The 22,335-nt window shown below is 37.8% G+C and overlaps 1 protein-coding gene across 1 annotated transcript in view; it reads right to left on the minus strand.

The window, feature by feature from the left end:
- The window catches only part of ROBO1 (roundabout, axon guidance receptor, homolog 1 (Drosophila)), a 156,014-nt gene that overhangs the window by 79,279 nt on the left and 54,400 nt on the right, over window positions 1-22,335 (minus strand). Inside the window, exons 4-6 of the mRNA XM_009883873.1 lie at window positions 7,173-7,293; window positions 3,268-3,406; window positions 1,869-1,996 (exon numbers count right to left, since the gene is read on the minus strand). Coding sequence (XP_009882175.1) covers window positions 1,869-1,996; window positions 3,268-3,406; window positions 7,173-7,293 — 388 coding nt within the window. The remainder of the gene's footprint in view (window positions 1-1,868; window positions 1,997-3,267; window positions 3,407-7,172; window positions 7,294-22,335) is intronic.

Below are 22,335 nucleotides of genomic sequence, written 5' to 3' on the forward strand. Positions count from 1 at the left end.
CCCCAGATGCAGCACAGCCAAAGAGCTGACCTTTTAGGGGGGAAAAAAAAAAAAAAAGTGTTTTAAACAAGGGAAGAGGAGGGAAAAAGAGGAGAAGGAGGAAAAAGAAGGAAAAATATGAAAAAATCTGAATGGAAAATGCATATCTTCTAGGAGTTTTTTTTTTTTTTTCCTTCCCATAAAACTAGGTCTCCTGGATACTCTAATAAATGGATTTTGATCATGATTTACTACATTACCAACTACAAATTGGCCTTACACATTACAGCTTCTCACATCAATCCCTTCTATGAAGACATTAGTACAGACAAATGGCTCAGGAGGTAATCCATTCACACTGAGAAACAAATTATCCCATAACAATATCCGCAGAGCAAAGCTGTTACAATGCAAACATCTACTGTGTAATACAAGTACTCAAAAAAAAAAGTATCTTGCTGAATCAAGACTTAGGTTATGATCATATTCCTTAAAAGTCCCTTTTTGTTATCAAAATTCAAAAGATCTTACTCTAGATCTCTAACATCTACATACTTATGTCATTTTGTAACTAAGTAGCACTGTTAACCTAAATGGGATTACAAAAACGTGTTTTCCTATTGTTTTTAATAGGACTACAGAGGATTAGGGCTACCAATAGTTTATTTCCAGAAATGTAACTGCTCAACCAGTCATAAAGCAAATTTTCTTAATACTAACATTTTACAAGATTAAAAGTTGATATAAGACGTGATCTTCAGAACAAATTGCCATTTAAAAAATAATTCAGTCTCTTCTTTTGAATAAACTGTGCTTATTGCTCATGTGTTAATCTTTTATTCTAAAACACTGAACATAAGAGCTGGTTATTTCACAAACATACGGTATCAGTTTTGGTGTATTAACTTCACAGTGACTTGCAAAACAGAACATCTTAAAATTCTTGGTTTTATATCAACAGCTTCAACAAAAGAATCCCTATTTTCCTAACTGGTACAGATGTCAGGGACACCAAATGTTTCTGGTGGAAAAAGGACAGCAGGTTAAGGACAAGACCTTTCCTGTTACAGTAAATGTGTCAAAATAGAGGCCTGTTACCAAATAAAATACTTTTAAGCCTATATTTCCCCAGAACTCCATAATGACTAATTCCCACTAAACAGAGAAAAGGACAGAAGGACCATCAGTGCTTAGAAAAAAGCATCAGGATGACATCATTGCCTGTCTGCTAGCCAGGAAAGGAAGAGAGGGATTATCTGAACAGTGAACATCTGGATTGTGTATATAAAGGCAATGAAGGATTTTTATACATATTAGTTCACTGAGTTCCACCGAATTTTTATCTTACAAAGAAACAGTAGTGCTACGATATGCTTTTATAATGAAAAAGCAGCAGGACTTCCAGTGGTCTGGGTTAGCATATTAGAAGATACACAAACAGATTTATCATTCACTGCTCCTTTACTATATTTAATTGAAAAAATTTTGCAGATACTTGAACTCATAACTCTTTCTTGTCAAGTTAAACCAATATAGTTTGGTAACACCAGTTCTCTTTCTGTTAGGGTTTCAGACACAAAGATTGTAAGTGACACGATTCTGATCACACTGAAGTTCAAAACATATTCAGTTCTCCATCCCAGTACCGTAAAGGCTGCTTACAAAACACATTACATGTGAAATGTTTCAATTTCTTAAGAATACAACTCAACCCAAATTTATATTTTCACAATTTTTTTTTCAAAACAGAACAGAGTTCCTGCATAACTTGCAACTCTAATAGTTGTGTATAGACTCAATTAGTCTGCATTTAGCAACTCAATGAAGTTGCCATGTGAAAAAATCAACTTTATTTTACATTGGGTTACCATGCAAATAAACATTCTTACCTTGAACTGTTAGAGTTGCTGATGCTTCAGCTTTTCCAACCATATTTTCTGCAACACAAGTATATGAGCCCATGTCTCCTGCCATAACTTTCCGGATTTTCAAGGTATGATCATCACGGATTTCATATCTTTAAATATACATGGTAATAAACAATGAATGAGAGTAACAGAACTTTGTACAACTTATGTAAAGGTTAAAAATATAGTGGGTTTGCTTTCAAATATTTTTATTCCTATATTTCCCTTAGAAATAAAAATATGTATAAATGCTTATAAATTGATAATGAAAAAATAAAGTTTTAAAAGCAAAATATATCTAAATATTTGAAAACCTTATTCTGATCTCTTTGGCAACATGAGTCAGTTTTTCTGACATCAGTAGAATTTTGCTGGTGTAATACAATTGTAAAGCTCTAATGCAGAACATTTTAATTATTAGAACTCTCTTAACAAGTAAATGTAATAATAGTTATTATTATCCCTATAATTTTTCCATCTGAATGAAGGATTTTTTTAATATGGTTGAAAAGAAAATGTTGTTCCCAAAAAGATCAGAATTGCTTGAAAGTCAATATAAATCACAATTCATTCAATAATTTTTTTTAAGGACAATGTGGCCTTTTACCATTTTGTCTCCTTTCATCACCTTTTTTCTCTTCTTTGTATAATACAGTCAACGTGTTTTTTTTTCTGGGTAATAGATTTTTCTCTAAAAATGCTCTATTTTTTATTAAAGCTACAGACTAGATTTGCAGGAAGCTGGATTTGGATAGCTGATGCCAACTGTTATAGCATTTCTTCTTTTAATCCTCTCCTCTAACAGGATTTTAACTGATAATTGGGAATTCAAAGTAAATAAATAAATTATCTGTCTATCACAGAATGTATCTCTTTTTAATATGGTGTTTTACTTTTTGGCCTGAATTAGAGCAACAACATTAAAAAATAAGTTAATTGGAAACTTAGTAATAAAAATATGTATAACCTTGGCAGCTTTCCACATTACCAGACTACTTTTTGTATCAGATGCAATTCCAATATATACTTCTTGAAGTTGTAATCTAATTTACTGTTTCTTATACATTCTCCAAAATTTTTAGTATTTACAAAAGACTCTTCAGGTGAAGAATTAATCTGTATCAGATATTACTGACTGAACTTAGTTATTTATTGTTGTATTTGTCATATGTTGTCACAACAGAAGCTTGAGAACAAGCTGTTCTTAGGTTTCAATATAAATTAGAAATTCAAATAGAGCTCAATTGTAATTAGAAATGTCTCATTAGATCAAGCCAGACCTTCTACATTCAAGAAAAAGAAATGCTAGCCGTCAAATGTTGAATGGCTGCATCATATACCAAGCTAGATGTCATAATAAAGGTAACTCCATGTACTGCACCTTGCTTTTGGTAATTCCCCATCATCTTTCCTCCATCTTACTGTAGGGACTGGGTCACCTCTTGCCTCACACTTAAACTCCGCACTATCATCCACAGTTACAGCCAAATTACTCGGTCTCTTCACAAAAGATGGTCTCTCTAAAAGAAAAGGAAATTAAAACGGGGATTAGTCCACCAGTTCTATGTCCGAAATGCGATTTTCCCAGAACTGTGGCTATTAGAGCAAGGGGAGCTGGGTTACGAATCTAATGGAGGTGCCTCTGCTGACACTCCTCTGGCTCCCAGCCCCAGGCAGAAGATCCGTAGCCCTGCAGGTGGCCAGTGCTGTGATCCTCAGCATGGGAGGCAGACACTCTCAGCAGTGGTTCAGGATCCAAGCACGGACTTCCTTACCTCTTATGTATCATCGTCACAGCTAATATAGCTAAAGGAAAACACAACCTACACAGAAAATCTAAACACAAATTGATCCTCAGATAGGACCAGGCCTGCTGCAAGGACCTATACAAATACCACTCTTCAAAAAGACAGAAGGCACAAACCAAACGTTGTCTCACTGGAGGTTTTGACTCAATGGTGCCTCTAAATTTGAAAGGTAAGTAAGGCCCAGCACAGTAGTTCGACGAGGTTACTTGCAGGTGTGAGCAGCACATAGTGTCTGATGCTGTCATTTCTGATGCCACATTAGAAAGACAACATTTTCTTTCCATAGCACACATAATATAAAGCAAGCCAAAAACCCCTACAATGTCCTCTCTATAATTTTTGTTCATAAAAACTGCTGTTATCCCTGACTTACATTGTAGGACATGGATGACCCAAGTCCTGGCTCACCAGAGTCAGATTAACTGCTGCATACTTTAACTCCAGCTTTCTGAAACAAAACGGGGTCTCAGTACAGGCTGTGCTATTCTGGCAGCCCTGATACTAACTGGAAATTTCAGGGGTGGGATCTACACACTTTTCTACCTGTAGCAGGGTTCAAAGTTTTATGGTGCTGGGCTATTCATAGTTTCGTAGTCCCACACCAGGCTGGAGCGCAGTGAGGTTTGCATACACACAAGGAAGAAAGGTGTTTTTAACAATTCCTGGGATACTCCAGGAAGGATTATTAACCTAGAAAGGCAGGACCAGATGACAACGGGATATCCATAAAAGAGCAGGGAAGGTTTAACAGGAGAGTGCTTGGCAGGTTCCTTTGCCTTATGTAGATGACCTTTTTGCCTATAAACCTGTGAAAGCTCTGAGGGAGTTGCATGTTTTGACTTGTACGTATTAAAGATATAAATATCATCTCCTTGGAACCGGAAGAGTCTGAAGCCATTGGCACAAGCAGGAAGTGTAAATACCCAAAAATATGCCACAAATTTCTCACAGGAGTACAAAAGCACCAGACAGAAGGATAATGAGACAATCCCATATTCTTAGTGACTCACATCTGTGTTTGAAAAAGGTGGTTCTGAATATTACTTTGACTTTGCAGATAATGACATAGAGATTCAGTATTATAAAACCTTACTGAATGGTTCAAAAAGGACTGAAGTGGAAATGTGAACTGAACAAAACCCTATAAAAAAAGCTTTCTTTATTCTCGAGGATGTCCAGACCAACTGGACACTTGCGTTGTACAAAACTTACCTTTGCTTGCAATTCTAGACAAATAATGTTATATGAAATAGCAAGTTGATCTTTAAGCTGTCAGTTCTGGGCTGGGTTCATATACAAGAAGTGAGAAATAAAACAGAGACCTCCAGACATGAATCTAGCTGTGAATTAAAAATATTCAAATATAGACATTCCCCCCTGCCCCAGCCCCTTTCTTGAAGGTGCAGTAAAAATGCAATCTGAATGCAAGAAAAGAACATTCTGGATTAAATGTCAAAGTAAGAATAGTTTGGGGAAGAATATTCAACTTAATTATGCGAGAGAAAAAAGATTGATCTGGTAAAGCCAGGACTGCTACACAACAGCAAAACTCACAAGAGGTACATTGTTCTCTAGATAAGTTTCCCTAAAGGCACAGTAATAGTCCAAGAGCTTTTGTCTGCCCATTCATAACACTCTTATTCAAACGCATAAACAGATACGGGAAATCAGCACTTATTTAAGTATCTATCTTTGCCACACAATTATTTGGTAAATACAAGGAAAGCTTAGCAAGGATAACTTTGAAACTTTCTAACATTACCGTTTCTGGCATGCAATCCTCCCTCTGATCTAAAGAAAAGACCTGAAAGCAAAAGTTCAGCTTCTAAATAACCAAAAGCCATAAACAGAAGATTTATGTTTAAAGATTTTAATATATGAAGTCAGCGTGTTTCTCATGCCTTTTCACACATATCTAAGGCCTGAGTTGAAAGAATAAGGTATATTAAAGATTTCTAGACACAGATTGATAGGGTATTCAAAGCTTTACTGTCCTGTTTGAAAAGAAAACCTCACTGGTTTTCACGGGCTGAAAATCCAAAATATGTTTGAAGGGAAAATAAGACGAAGAAAAAGGGAAAGACAGACCTCTCTCTGCAATCCATCCCTCTTACAGGTGTTCAGCAAGAGTAATATTCACCAGCCTGGATTACCTAACAGTCCGTATAATGATTCCCTGTTTAGTAGTAGACCAGTGATGAGCAATTAACTGGACAGTTAAATAGGAGCTCACTGCCAGGACTTTACTCATGTAACTACAACTTTCTTTCAATTCTAGGTTTTGCTTGGAAGTTCTGAAATGCTACTTGGCAATAAACTTCCTCCCAAAGTGCTTCAATGGTGTCTATACATCAAAAAAACCCAAAACAAAACACAATAGCGGATCATAGGAACTCTTCCTTAGCTTCTAAAAACTTACACGCTATGTTGCTGGATATTCAATTTCAACAACTTTAAGATGTTGAAAGATGGCATACAATCCCATTTTATTACAGAAAACCCTCCTTCAAATCAAGCTCTGAATAGGACTTCAAGTTGCCTGAGTCCTAACTCTAAAAAGTAGCAAACAGATAAAAATGCCGAAGATTGACAAGACAGATCTTAAACCTGAATTAAAGAAATAATAAAAAAAACCCACCAAAAAACAAAAAACAAACCCACAAACCAAAAAAAACCCAACCCCAAACAAGACCCAGGACTACTGTAGCAGCACTATGATGGAAACCAGTGTGTTATGAACCATGGCTTGGATATTCTCACCCTGTGATGATAAAATATCTATTCTTTCTGCAGAAACAATTAAGCTATCTCAAGCCTCCTCTACTTTAAAGTAACATGGGAAACATTTTGAATGAAAAATACCAACACTACACCTACAGTGATCATAAGGCAATTCCCCCATGCTGAAGGAATTCTAACATTGCTCTTGGACTTACAGCTTCTTTTCTGCAATAGCAACAAAAAAAATGCAATTTTCAGCTAAGGCCAGTTATCTTAAATGAAAACATATTTTTTGATGCTCAGAGAACTATCAGTAGATCACTTGAACAAGTAGACCTGTTGTATTTTTACAACACTCAGTAGACACAACTACAAATGAAAGGATAATTATTTAGAATAACAATTTAGAATAATTCTGATTTTCTTCAATGAGAGGAAAAAAATAAGCCTCTGCTTCTTAGTGATGTTATTTTTTGTTTTGCTATTATTTTACAATGCTGATTTAGACAGTGGACACTGGGATTATTTTCAGTTCAAGAACTTAGTAAGGAAGTGTCTTCCGATAGCAAAAACGGTCCAAGGTGGATTGCAAAGGTATTAACTGCCACCCATTTGCTAGAACACAACCATGATAAAAACATTTTCAACATAAGCACTGAAAAGGAAACAGATGAGAATGATCCTTAATAAAAGGCTTACTAGGAAAAACAAAAGTTGGACATTTTCATTAACGCCGTCTTAAAGGAGAAGTTCTTACCTAAAACAGTGAGCTCCGCAACTTCACTTTCACGTTCCCCGACCATATTTGTTCCAACACAAACATATTTGCCAGCATCATTCTTTCTTGTGTATGTGATCATAAGCTTTCCTCCTCTGATCTAGGACAAATCAAGGATAATAAAAAATACTTCAATATGAACTAGCAATTTAATAATGTATTAACTTGAAAAAGGTTTTGTTAAAGACAATGGAACAAAACAGTGATTTTCCAAATCATACGGAAAAGTGGAAAAAAAAATTACTATTAACTTAATTTCCTTCTTTTATGCAAAAAGCTTGCCTCTTAGTTTTACATCAGTATTTTAAAATCACTCAAATTTGGACCCCTATTGCTCTTTTTTCCATTCTGCATAATGTAATACTGGCTGTTCAACAGCCTGTTTAATGCTTGTTGGCCAAAAGGACTACAATTCCTTCCTAGGTACTACTGCAGCTTGGTATAATCAAGTGGAGAGCAAAAACGAGCACTAGACACAAATCCTGTTTTCACATCACGTGCTCCACTTACTTGTTCTTGACAAGAAATATGTGTATGTTATCCTACCGTTGGTCATGCTCATTATTATGCATGAATTTTGTGTTTGCTTTGGATTCATTTCTTAAGGAAGTAAAGTATTTTTTTTTTATTTCTTCACCTTTAAATAAGTAATTTTAAAGGCTGATAAGCAGCTGCGAAGAAGCAATTAAATCCTTACCGGGAAATGAATAACATTCTGCTCTTAATTCTGAATTCAGTTTTCAGAAGATAATGGAAGCCAAATAAACCCAAAATTAGAAAACATACTTCCCATTTGTGATTCCAAATCTTATTATTTTATATGAAAATATATATTAAATGCATATGAAAATATATGATCTCCTTTTTAAAGTATTTATTCTCCCATTTGACTGACAAAATGGTTGGACAAGTTTCAAAGTTCACCAAAATGCAGCAAAATTTGTGTAGGCAACTGAATACATACCATGTTTACTTTAATATACAAAAATGTTACTTAAGTACATTAATTACATTTTTAAGTTAACATATGCTTGTGAGTCCAATCACATATGAAAACCACTGCAGTTCAAGGCATGGGTGGAAATGCATAATAAATAAAAGCCACATATGAAGCTACATGAAAGGGTCTGATGTGGTCAGTGACAAGGGGGAGAGTGTTCTCAATATGAGGAATTTTGCTCAAGTTGCCCGCAGCTAGAAATCTATCCCTGAAAATTTGACATCTTGAGTAGTGTTGGGCTCTTATTATCATTGTAAGATGTACGCACACAAAGATGACAGTCAGTTATTGAGATAAATGAACATGCACATGTAACGTAGATAGTGTTGCATACAAATTTCATTCTGTTGCCCTTGGCACTCGTTGTTTGAGAACAGAAGAGATATGTCCTTTATCATTCAGAAATCTAGTAATGCTGAAATTTCAATGGGAATTTGAGGCATGAAGAATGAAAAAATAAAGGTGACCTTCAAATACACATTTTTCAAGAATCTGTGCACATTTTTTATTGTTGACTGCCTGAACTGGTAAGCATGAGAAGCAAATGTAAGATATAACTAGAAGTCTATCTATGTTTATTCCTGTTTTACATTTTCCTAAATCACAGAAAGCTATTTATTTCCAATTAGTCTATGCAAAGGATTTTAAAAAAAAAAATTAGGAAGATTTCCACATGCATTTTGGAGTATTTGTATACCCAGGTACATATGCAGAAATATATCCTTTTAATGTACATCAATGGTGAATGCACTGCATTTAACAAAGAAATGTATTCACATATCACAAGAATTTACCAACTCAGCTGATGATTTCAAACCCATGTAAACTGAAAGCAGTGATTTTCATACATGTCTTAAGAGCTTAAGTCCTACTGACATTCAGTAGCATTGGCGCTCCTCTGCGATTTTAGCACGTAAGAAAATTCCATTCAAACCCATTACAGTATGACCCAACTGTGTATTTTGAACAATTTGTAACCTCCAGCAAGAACTATCCTAGGAATTTCTTCTAGGAATCACCACAAGACTCTCTTCAAAGCAGAGATGGAGAGAGACATTAAAGCAGAAACATTTGAACAACTAAAAAATCATTGAAAGGTGCTTTTCTTCCAAGTTATTTGAGGTTTACATGAGGAAGGAGAGCAGAAGAAACATTCCCTCATGGATGCTGAGGCAGACTTCTAAAGATGTGACATGCCTACTGAAGGAAGCTGTGCTTCCAAGGTGGAATTCTGAACGCGTTTGGTTCATTTTTCCTAGGGGTTTTCCTTTGTTGATCTTTTTTGTTTGTTTGTTTGTTTTCCTTAAAATAGAAGAAGGCTTTAGAACTTTAGCTACAATGATGGCTATGCCACATTAAATTGTGATGAATTACACAATAACAATAAAATGTACCACAAGTGCATGTGGAATTACGTATATCTGCAACTAGAGCATTCACAGATGGCTAGAAGAAAGTGTACTACTGCTGTTGGGTCACTAGCGAAATTTTCCATTAAATTTTAACAATTAGGTACCCATCATCTCAGTAAGATTGATCAAGTCCTTCTATTCTAGGGCTACAAAGATGATTAGGGGATTAGAACATCTCTTATATGAGGAAAGGCTGAGGGACTTGGGTCTCTTCAGTCTACAGAAAAGAAGATTGAGGGAGGATCTTACTAATACTTAAAAATACTTAAAGGGAGGGTGCCAGGGGGATGGAAGCAGTCTTTTTTCAGTGGTGCCCAGTGATAGGACAAGGGGTAACGGGCACAAACTTGAACATAGGAAGTTCCATCTTAACATGAGAAGGAACTTCTTTACTTTGAGGGTAGTGGAGCACTGGAACAGGCTGCCCAGAGAGGTGGTGGAGTCTCCCACTCTGGAGACGTTCAAAACCCGCCTGGACGCCGTCCTGTGCAACCTATAGTAGGTGACCCTGCTCTGGCGGGGGGGTTGGACTAGATGATCTCCAGAGGTCCCTTCCAACCCTAACCATTCTGTGATTCTGTGATTCTATTTATTAACAAGACATTGCAAATCAAATCTGTAGCTATGACAAATTTACATTTTCTATGTGCAACCTTTGCCACTTTTTCTCTCAATAGGAAATCCTAGAAATATCTATGGACTGTAGACCAATGGCTTTACGTAACAAAGTACACAATGAAATACATGCATGTGAATTTTTGTAGGAACACATAAAGAATCCCTGCTATGTTTCATTGTCTTACTAAGTTCACAACCAGTAAGTCCAGTAATGTAAGTTCATATCCAGTATTTAAAGCAGTAAATAGCAAAATCACCTTTGGCAGCAGTATCTGAAATCCTGCAAATTAGAACTATTTATAGTCTGTGGATGCTTAACAGTTAATCAAGGCGTTTTAATTTGAGTACTTTGGCTCTTCTTATATTTGTGCCCCTGTCTCAGAATACACCAGCTGGACTTTATAGTAGGAAATGATATAATGGTCTGAAAAAGTGACAGGCAGTGTAACATTTCATCCCAAACCTCCAGAAGAGTTGTTACCATATTGAACACAAAGAGAAGCCCTTTCTTCCTAGTAAACAAGATATACCAAACAGTTTTACTACACTACTCTGGCAGATACTACATATCATGGGAAAAGAATTGCTTTGCTAACTGCCAAAGCTTTAAGTCCAATTTTGAAAAGATGGAAGTAAGTATCATGTTTCATTTACATGGAAATGATGCCAAGGCACTTTTTGACTTTTCACGCCTTTTCAGGATTTTGTTCTGTTCTATGCCTACCAGCAAATTTATCAGGGCTGTGCAAGTAAAGAATACAAGAATAGCGCTGAATACTGATGAGAGAAAAAGATTGTGATCAGGAGTTCACAGATGATCTTCAGTTGCCTGTAACACGTATGGATTGTTGTATGTACAGTAAGAGAATATATGATAGCATGGTGACTTACAAAGACTTATTGAAAGCTATTTTCTATGACCTGCCTGCCTGACCACATTTTGCTCCTCATGAGTAAATTGTTCATTCAAGCAAATCCACTTCATTTATTTCTTTAAACAACAGTTGGAGATGTTCATACAGAAAACTCTAGTCACCCACAGAGTTAACTGGGTCCAGAATTGTAAATTATGGCCACCCAGCAGCAAAAAATCATATACAAATAATGAATCAACTCGGTCAGCCAATAAATCAAATCCATAAAAACTTACCCAAGGGTTCTACAACATACCACCAAGTATTCACTATAGCTGTACACATATATACTTATTCTACAACCATATTTTATATATCTATGCGTGTTGTGTCTGTGTGTTAATTGCTGCAAGTATAAATTCCTACCCATCTGTCTGTGTTAAGAAATATTTCTTTATATGTGGGTGATTAATTTAATTTTCACAGAAATGTGCTACGAAATATGAGAAAGAACGAAGCCATGAGAGAAATGCTTGGAAAGTCCAAATATAAAGGTGACTGGCATTCTTTTAACTTTCTTTTAGCTCCTAGTTTCATTCTATTTAATATATGAAATCTGCTCTGCTGCAAAAAAATTCTCAAGCAAACTTAAATTGGTAAGAAAATGAAGTTTAGACTGCAGAGTGAAATACTGACCTCTGTTTGTATAGCCAGGCTTTCTGCATATGTAATATCACAAATTTCACATATTTCAGTCTTCTATATCACATTTTATTTAAATGAAATGTGACAGACATGCGATATTAACTGGTCAGACGTGTTTTTTCTTTAAAAGTTTACCATCTCATTATAAATGACAAAAAACAGTTAAAGAACAAGGTGAATACAGGCAACTGTAATTAATAGTGTCACCAATGGTAGATACAAGTAAAATGGAGCTTATATTTCTTAATTACTAAGCACAGAGTTTGCTCACTTCCCTCTATGTGGTCTGGCATCCCAAACCAGATTAGCATATCCATATTATGATTATCATTGCAGCATAGACTGTAATGCATGGAATGTCAGCAATAGAAAACAATTTTGCAGTTTTAATGAAGTTCGATTAAAAAAAAAAAAGTATAAATGAATACCTATGTTAAATTTTTATTTTAAAATGTGTATCTTGTTCCAAGCCTGGTGAATCCCACATATTCTTCCCTACCTATTATAGCATGCTTAAATAGCAGACACTAGACATCAACACATTTGGAATAGGTCTTCAACAACGATTAAAGTTTGTTCTTGTTCAACTTCAAAGTTCCAACAGAGGAGTCTGTCCTGGTTTCGGTTCTATTCTCTGGGACCCCAGCAAGGTATGTACTGCCTCCTCCAGATCAAACGCACAAAAAAATTCCATTTGAAAGAACTTTAAAATATTCTTTCAAGTGGTCTCCCTGTGCTGTAAATCTGTCATGACAAAGTGCAAGTCAATTGTTCCCCCCTACCATACAGACCAACAAAACAGTCTTGCAATGATGACAGGCCTGAAGGTAGAATCTATGAAGTCTATAAAGGCTAGTGCAAAATGCATAGGAAGATAGTTTCACTTAAAAAGAAAGAGCATTTAAGGTAGACAAAATGACAATAGATTCAAGCTGCTGCTTCTGGCACCCCTGCCAATCCGGCCATGATACATGAGAATCAGATTCAAGTCCACTCATGAGACTGCCTTCCCCTTGTTTATGGCCTCACTATTAATGGCTGTATCTACAAGAAGATGGGTATCTACAAAGGCTTAAGAGTTATCTGTGTCTGATTGTTTGGTGACTTCAGAGGCAGCTGAGGGTTATTCAGCCCTTGGCATTATCACAAAACACCAAATATCAGAATTACCATATGTGTTTGATACTTCACCCAACTAACAAGATCATGGAAACAGCCAAGATATATGCAGAATGTCATAAATCAACTTCAGAAAAGGAAAAAAAAACCCATACCTCAGCATATACAATTTTCAGAAGTTTAAAATTGTAACAATCCCAAACTTAGTTTCCACAAACATTTGGCTTTTGTTAATCACAAAGGAAGATATAATTCAAAATAAGCTGTACTGGCTCACATTAATCAGAACTAATTTCTGAACAGACAGCTATGTTTATATGAAAATATTTGAACCAGTAAAATACTTTTCCTGAAATGTTTTCACAGCTACAGTACAAAACATTTACTATGTAATACTTCCTTTCTTATTGTAAACGAAGATTAAATTCCTCCTATAACAAAAGCATGTTACAACTACCTTTATGGCCTTAAATCTGCTCTACCAAGATCTAAAAAAAAAAAAAAAGAAGGTGGCAAACACTTGCCTTAGAAACTGTTTTTCACAATGCTATTTACTGAGTACAAAAAACACACTAAACTTAACTAATGGGCAACACATAAGCACATCTTACGGGTCAGTATAAAATATATGGAACTAACCGATCTTTCTGCAACACAAAAAGAAAGCCCAACATAGGAACAACATGTATGCAATGACAACTACAATATTTCTGCAAAAATGTAAATTTAACCTCATGCATGAATGTCCCCTGGATGTACTGGTGCATATATAGGTTTCAGTGCAATCAGTGATTGAAATCAGAAATAAAAGTGAACTTGAACTGAACTCAATGTCTGGTATGTCTTCATTTCTCTCCCCTGAAGGAAGTCAGATGATTTGAAGTATCTGTTACACAGGAATTTTCTTTTAAGCATCACCACCACTGTGTTATTTACACACTTCCAAGGACAAAATCCCAGACCAGCTGGGGTTAATTTGCCACACAAAATCTCTCAGTTTTAATTATGTTACCTAAAGTATCACAAATATCATATGGAAAAATAATCCTAACGAACCACAAATTTTAAAACATATAAAAAAAATCCTACCTGGTAACCATAAAAGAAACAACATAGCTCAAATCTACAGAGGAATTTAGCCACTGAGAGTGCCTACGCTGCAAAAGATAGACACAAGGCCACTCTGCCAGGCTGTGTCAAAAAGTCACCAAGAATAAAGCCAAGAACGGTTTCAGGGCAGTTCTCCAGGGACCACAGGGGATCATTTACACGACCAAACCAGACTCTGCAGTCACTTTGCATGCTGCAGAGTACGCCTAAACCCTGCACACAGCACCGAGGGGGAAGGAGTACCACCACCATGCCATTTCAGAGGCGTATGGACTCTCCCACTGATTTCAAAGGGATTTCAGTTCCTAACTGTCATTGTAGGTATTGACCAACAGTGTCTTACTTTTCTAAGCCTGGAGTTAATGTTGGCAGGACAATGACATGGATTTAAGACAACTTGACATCATGGGGTGTATTTCATCAATAAGAAATTTCCTACTTTCCCCTAAGGAAAAAGGAGCTGTGCAGAGCACGAGTCTCCAACAGCAGAGTCCTACCTTTCAACTTCAAAGCTTAGAAGCATGGGTAGATAAAACTTCCCTAAGACTTATAATCTGATGAAAGACATTTCTCAGAGTGCAGACCTGTCACAGCCATTGTGCCAAAATGTGGGATTTTTCAAGGTCCTGATATAGGGTCTTCTAAAGGGAACTGTTCTGACAGGACTCAAATTATCAAGAGCTTTGAAGTAGATGTTCATAGGTCGTCTTCTATGATGAGCTCCCATAAGAAACTGAAAGGACTTTAATATGCAAAACCAAGGTTCTTCTAGACTTAAAAGAACAACTGTGAAACAACAACAACAAAATCACCACAGTCAGAGAAGAGAGAATAGAAATAAAACAAAATTGTTCAAAATTTTTCTTGCCTCGAGGAGAAGGCGCATCACCTTTGAGACTGGCTGTCCACTGCTGGCTCCTCACTGAAGGGGATAGGAATTACAGGGTCCCGGATCCTTCCTGTGACCGTTGCACTTCCTGCACTTGATTGCCTGTGAAAGCTTTCCTCCCTGGAGCTGGCACAGCAGCTTCCCAAGGGAAGAAGGAATTTCTGTCTTCCTCTGGGGGTAAACCTGAGCCCTTTATGGTATAAAATACAAACTGAGAACCAAACTAAGCAAATAAAATTTGTCACAGGTGGCGAAAAAGCAGTCAATTCTTTCATATATTTCCAAGTCCGTATTTCGACAGTTTTAAATTTTGAGACAGATTTGACTTCTCATTCAAAACATTTTCTTTTGAAATTTTGCAATCGGGTTTACTTCCAGAGAAGTGTTGGCACTACCAACTAAGCACTACAGATACACAAATATTTTGCAAAATGTAACCCTGAAAAAATATACAATGTTTTCTAACATAAATACCAAAAACCTGCTGATTCTCTGACTTTTGACCAAGATGTCACAGAAATGAGATCATGCCGCAAAAAAAGACCACAAACCTGGCTTAAGTTTCCATTGCATTTGTCTCTGAGTCTAAGCTTAGTACAACTCTAACTTTTATACTAAGACTATGCTGGACATACAGAGTTGTGAAAACATTACATCTTTCACATCATTTGTTTAACACTTCCAAAAAAAAGGAACACATGCACCACATTGTTCATTTTGCATGAACAGTTAAACACAAAAGTCATATATTAATCTGCCACATTTCACTTTTCCATCAGCGATCACTGCAGTTCTTGTGACTGCAGCACGTACGAATCATAAATCATAGATTTCCTTATATTTTTTGCGGTCTACACACAACCTTTGTGCTACACGGCTGAGGTAAAAACCTGCAGTCATAGGCAACCACAAGCAAAACTGACTCTAACTTTCATTTTTATTGAAGGAACACTGAAAAGCCACTGGGCTAGACATTACAGCTATCGATCAGGTCCCTACTTGGAAGATGCTAAAATTTAAACTTAAAAAGAATAAGGAGGAGAATGTATGCACAGAGAGGTAAAGATCAAATCCTCCAATTTCCCCAGCCCACACAGCAGCCCTGCGTCATTATTTTCATTTTTGTGCTCAATTTTAGATCCTTCAGAAAGGCTCAACAGGCAGTGAGTGACCTGCAGGTCCCAGTCTGTTCACAAATGTTCAGCCCTCTGTTGTCACAGGGGACTACACAATATAAGCTCATATTTAGCAATGGACAGTGAAGCCAGGAGCTACTTGGAGTTTCTGCTACTCTTAAAATGAGACAGCACAGGTCGCAATCAAGCAGAACAAAGCATACACTGTTCCCATTCTCTACATTTACTGGGATCATTGCTCCCTGATGCTCACATGTTTCCCATCGCCATCCATTAACTATGATACCCTCTGAGAGTTGTTGTTTGTGGGCTACTGGTAGGCTCACCACTGAGAAATAAGGCTCCAGTGCCAGCAGGAACAGGCTGCCTACCAGTTCTGCTCATCCCACTCAGCCCTTGCCTTCGGAGCAGCAAACCGCTTATTGCTCAGTGTGTAAATGGAAGTGGTTACAGTGTGAATACCCAAGGAGAATGAAGAGACTGAAGCTCTAAGAATGGTGCCTCTAGCCTTCCCTTGTCTGCTCGCTGTCGGGGGCTGCCCAGGCTATTCAGGGGGACTCTGGAGCCCTGCTGGGATAATTGCTTCCTTTGCAGCAGTTTCTTGCTATTCCTCTCAGATGCCGCAGTGGGTTTAAACTCCTGGCACAATTTTTTGTTGTTAAAAGGGTATTGTAAACTGCACCAATGGAAAAGGTGGAGAAAAAAAAAAAAAGTGGCTGGAAAGGGGGGAGAAACTGTTCTGGATACTGGAAATATCAGCTGCTCAACTTTTTCATAGAATCATAGAATCAGAATGGTTAGAGTTGCAAGGGACCTTAAAGATCACCTAGTTCCAACCCCCCTGCCGTGGCCAGGGACACCTCCCACTAGACCAGGTTGCTCAAAGCCCCATCCAACCTGGCTTTGAACACTTCCAGGGATGGGGCATCCACAACTTCTCTGGGCAGCCTGTTCCAGTGTCTCACCACCCTCACAGTAAAGAATTTCTTCCTGATATCTAATATAAATCTACCCTCTTCCAGTTTAAAACCATTACTCCTCGTCCTATTGCTACACTCCCTGATAAAGAGTCTCTCCCCATCTTTCCTGTAGGCCCCATGGAAGGGGGGTGCTGGACGGCTGCTATAAGGTCTCCCTGGAGCCTTCCCTTCTCCAAGCTGAACAACCCCAACTCTCTCAGCCTGTCCTCATAGGAGTGGCGCTCCAGGCCTCTGATCTTCTTTGTGGCCCTCCTCTGAACTTGCTCCAACAGCCCTTCTTATGTTGCGGGTCCCAGAGCTAGATGCAGTACTCCTTGTGGCATCTTATGAGAGCAGAGTAGAGAGGCAGAATCACCTCCCTCGACCTGCTGGCCACTCTTCTTTTGATGCAGCCCAGGATGCGGTTGGCTTTCTGGGCTGTGAGGGCACATTGACAGCTCATGTTGAGATTCTCATCAACCGACACTCCCAAGTCCTTCTCCTCAGGGCTGCTCTCAATTCATTTTCTGCCCAGCCTGTATTTGTGCTTGGGATTGCCCTGACCCATGTGCAGGACCTTGCACTTGACCTTACTGTACTTCAGGAGGTTCACTCAGGCCCACCTTTCAGGCCTGCCCAGGTCCCTCTGGATGACATCCCTTCCCTCCAGCATGTTGACTGCTCCATACAGCTTGGTGTCGTCGGCAAACTTGCTGAGGGTGCATTCAATCTCAACATCCATGTCGCCAACAAAGATGTTAAATAGTACCAGTCCCAGCACTGACTCCCAAGGAACATCACTCATTGCTGCTCGCCACTTGGACATCAAGCCGTTGACTGCAACTCTCTGAGTGCGGCCATTCAGCCAATTCTTTATCCACTGAGTGGGCCATCTGTCAAATCCATGTCTCTCTAATTTAGAGACAAGGGTATCAAATGCTTTGCACAAGTCCAGGTAGATGACATGAGTTGCTCTTCTCTTAGCCACTAACGCTGTAATACCATAGTAGAAGGTCACCAAATTTGTCAGGCACAATTTGCCCTTAATGAAGCCATGCTGGCTGTCACCAATAACTTTATTTTCCATGTGCCTTAGCATAGTTTCCAGGAGCATCTGCTCCATGATCCTGCTGGGCATAGAGGTGAGACTGACCAGCCTGTAGTTACCCGAGTCTTCCTTTTTTCCCTTTTTAAAAATAGGGGTTATGTTTCCCCCTTTCCAGAGGAACTTCACTGGACTGCCACAGCTTCTCAAATATAATGGATAGTGGACTAGCAACTTCATCTTCCAGTTCCCTCAGGACCCATGGATGAATCTCATCAGGTCCCATAGACTTGTGCACCTTCAGGTTCCTCAGCTGGTCTCGAACCTGGTCTTTTCCTACAGTGTGTGGTTCCTCATTTTCCCAGTCCCTGCCTTTGCCTTCTGCAACTTGGGCAGTGAGAGCCGTTGCCAGTGAAGACCAAGGCAAAAAAGTCATTTAGTACCTCAGCATTGTCCATGCCCTGGGTGACCAGGTCTCCCGTTTCCTTCCTGAGTGGGCCCACATTTTCCTTAGTCTTCCTTTTGCCACTTACATAACCTATAGAAGCTTTTCTTGTTGCACTTCTTCCATTTGTATTTACAAAGCAAACTACACTACGATCTAGCTGGTCAAGTTCTGTATGGAAATCAGTGTCTCTTGTTTATGGCAGTTCGCTATTGGTGGAATGGGCTTGTAAAAATGACAGAGAAATTGAAATTACTCAGCACTTTCCTTTTCCCAGTTTTTCTTGCAGCTGTGCCCGTGCCTTTTTTGACTGTGCCCATGCCTTTTTTGAAACTAGTACTATCGTAACATAAGTAAGAAGCTTTGATGTTTTCTGTGCAAGCAGCGCAAAAACACATAATGAACAGGAAGTGATCTTTACATAAAACTAAAAATGTTACCTGATCAGATTTCAGTTCCTTTGATATGAATTACCTTTTTTATGACAGCGACAGGAAGTTAAAAACTGCAATTGTATTCCCATAGCAAACTTTCCTCCCTTAAAAACACAAACAGCCACACTATGCTTCCAAAACACATACAAACCCAAATGTTCTGAAGTCTGAAGTAAACACTTAACTTTTAAAGACATTACTGTTTCTCTGCCAGCTACCTAGTATGACAAACAGAAAAGAAGACACACTTTTGCATTCGGCTCATTCTGGCCAAATTTTTCAAAAGCAGATGGCTAAATTTTTCAAAAGCAGATGGCTAATTTTTTTCAAAAGCAGATGGCTAAAGTTAGGAGTCCTTGGCTGTAGAGAAAGGTAAGGGGCAGTCAACACTTCTGACTATCGGATGGATGTATTGACACACCTAGGTAGTTGAGTTTGCAATTCCACTTTCAAAATCTGGTCCTGAATGCAGGATGCTGCCTGCAGCCCATGGCATGCAATACACTGAGTGCCATCCTGACTGATTGGTAACCATTTACAAATGGGACAAGTAAGAGCTGCCCTCAGCTGAAGCCCCACCAAGGTCTGAACTCACCACTCCTGAGACATTCTATGACTTCAATCAGCACTCCAAATACATAAAAATATTTGTAGGAAAAATATTTGTGACTGTCTTTTCTCTGTGTTGTTACCGTTACTGCAAATTTTTCCTTTTCTGACTTCCTTCCCATGCTGATGCACCTCAAGGAAAGGTAAGGAAAATGATGCAAAAACCCACACTAAAGAATACTGGGGAAAGTTGACGTATGCGAACAGGCACGGAAGACAGTATTTAAAGGACTGTCTTGATAGTATCTATGCAAACAAAAGACCTTATCAATAAGCTTCCTTAGTTTTCTTGCCCCCTTTTCCAATATAAACAAACATTAACAGGATCAACCACTACTGCAATACGTAAACAAATTTCAGTAGGTCTCATCAGTACTGTGATGTCTGCACCGAGGTATAACCTTACAGAAAATTTTGTTAACAGTAAAGTTCACAATTGTTTATCTTGGAGGACATTTTTGCTCCAACATTGATCCACTGGTTTCACGTTTATGTCCAGAAAAGGTAATGAAATGATACTTGTTACCCTTGAAAATTCATTTTTAATGGAAGACTAGTAACATACTTTTCAAACCCCAACTAAACGTTCAGAAACTAAGGGAAAAAGTTCTAAAAACCCTAAAAAAAGTATGATAAGCACAAAACCAAAATAGTCAGCTGAACTAAGACTTCATCAACTATGCATTGTACTTCACATTATCCTATTGGGGGTTATACTTCATGTACTTCATACCGACTTTTTCTAAGACAGCCATATTGTTGATTTTTTTTGAAGAAAAAAGAAAGCCAAACTCTACTGGAAATGGAAGTCAGACATGACCAGAGAAGTCATAATTTTAGAGAATGTTCGATGTATATAGAGAAAAAGCATTCTGATGATTCTCTTCACCTTTCAAATAATTCGATGTGATACTACATATTTGACAGAAGTGCCATAAAAACTTTAAAAGTTTTGTCCTTTGATGAGATCTACTTTCAGTGAATTGCAATGAAATGCTACATATTTTCTCCAGACCTGAAGTTTGGCAAGAAACGTTTGGTAGCATATAATATGAATATTTCTACTGTATTTTGCAAAAATGCTTAAATATTCTTAGACTTCTGAACACAGAAATTCTGGAAAATCCTATTACATCCAAAATTTTGTTCGATACTTGTAAGAACTAAAGAATAAATGCTGTACTATAGATATTATTACTGACACTTTCAAACCTCTGTGCAAAGAACAATCTGATATTCAGGCCACTCTACACATACAATATTAAAATATCATATTTGCTGTATTTAGAGTTGCCTTTAACAACATGTTAGATTTTGATCTAGGCTTATTCTGCTCACACAGCAAGCTAATTTCATTGTGGGATTGCCTAGAAATGTACCACAAAGGTATGAGCTTATGATCCTAATAGTTACTTTTCAACAAACGCTTAGCAGACATTCACCTTGAAGTGGAGGACAGGGCCTCTGCTGAGCCTGGCATATTTGTAGCCCAAAGCAGCAAGTCTGGTCCTGAGACGTAAGAGGAGGCAAAAACCAAAGCAGGAAGAGGGATTTAATGAGATGCACACTTCCTTGAGGAGTGGAAGACCAGAAGCTCATTAAACAGGAATTTGGAAGAAGGTATACATGTAGGATTCCACGGAAAGAAATTTTAGATGCTAAATTAGTCAGCTAGGCACATATATATCAGAGTGGCTTGAAGTGTTGTTTCTTCTTCTGTATGATCATGTGGTTAAATAGTTTCAGAAAGCTCTTTTGTATCATTTTCAACTAACGTTCGAACACTTGCAAAGGGAAAAAACATTGGATCACACCTAACTGGAGTTAGTGTAGCTGTTACACTGACTATTTTGAGTCTCCAGACAAGTCTAAAAGAAGGAAAATGACATAAATCTAACTGAAAGGAGTAAGTGATTTAAGGCTTGTTACCTAAAAGATTGTGTTCAAAGTGTTTATAGAGAGGACAGAAAAGGATACAATACTGTTCCGTTAATATCTCAACTCCCTTAACTGAATGTAAAGTGGACATAGAATAACTTCGCCTATAGTCTGAACGCTGCAGATAGGTACCTGGGTGTAATGCCTGTAGACCTATTGTAAAGACTGCATTTTGTAGAAGGTAAGGAGGAAAGAATACAAAGGTAAAACCTAGCAGACTGTGTGCTGCTTGGGATTAAAAGTAATCTCCTCCATCAGCAGAAACAAAATTTGCATTGGCATTCTCCACTGCACCTGAATAAACAGGGCATCTTTACCTTATAAAGCATTTCAACATTAGTTACTATCAATTCTCCAATGAGAATATGTGGAAGTCATTTGAAACAATGTAGGAGGAAGAATAAATCCTATTTTGGTGTCTATTCTTCTTATTATTTCATGAACACAGAACTGATGGCCATTAACAGCATCCAGAAGTAGATGTGGCCAGTCAAATGGCCTACGTGTTTTATCAGAGGACAATCTTGGGAAAAAAAAAAAAAGTCTGCTAAGAGCACATTTATAGGGTACAACGTATTAAACCAATATTTTAATACATATTTGGAAAATCTGTGTCAACAGACTTCTCTTACAAAAGAGTTCCCCTGGCTAGATATCAGTCCCACAGACAAGAACAGTATTTGCAAATATAATTTTCTGGGTTAGCAAACCAAAACCCATTTTAATTATAACGCGCCAATTATCCAACATGGTACCTTGGTAAGACAATTCCAAATAAACAAAGTGTCCTTAACCTTTCAGTAGCAAGAACTTATTCCACAAAGACAGTACTTCATGATGTCCTTTTGTCTGTCACCACACACTTTTCT

This window comes from Charadrius vociferus, unplaced genomic scaffold (assembly GCF_000708025.1).
Source record: "Charadrius vociferus isolate BGI_N301 unplaced genomic scaffold, ASM70802v2 scaffold414, whole genome shotgun sequence".
Taxonomy (NCBI): domain Eukaryota; kingdom Metazoa; phylum Chordata; class Aves; order Charadriiformes; family Charadriidae; genus Charadrius; species Charadrius vociferus.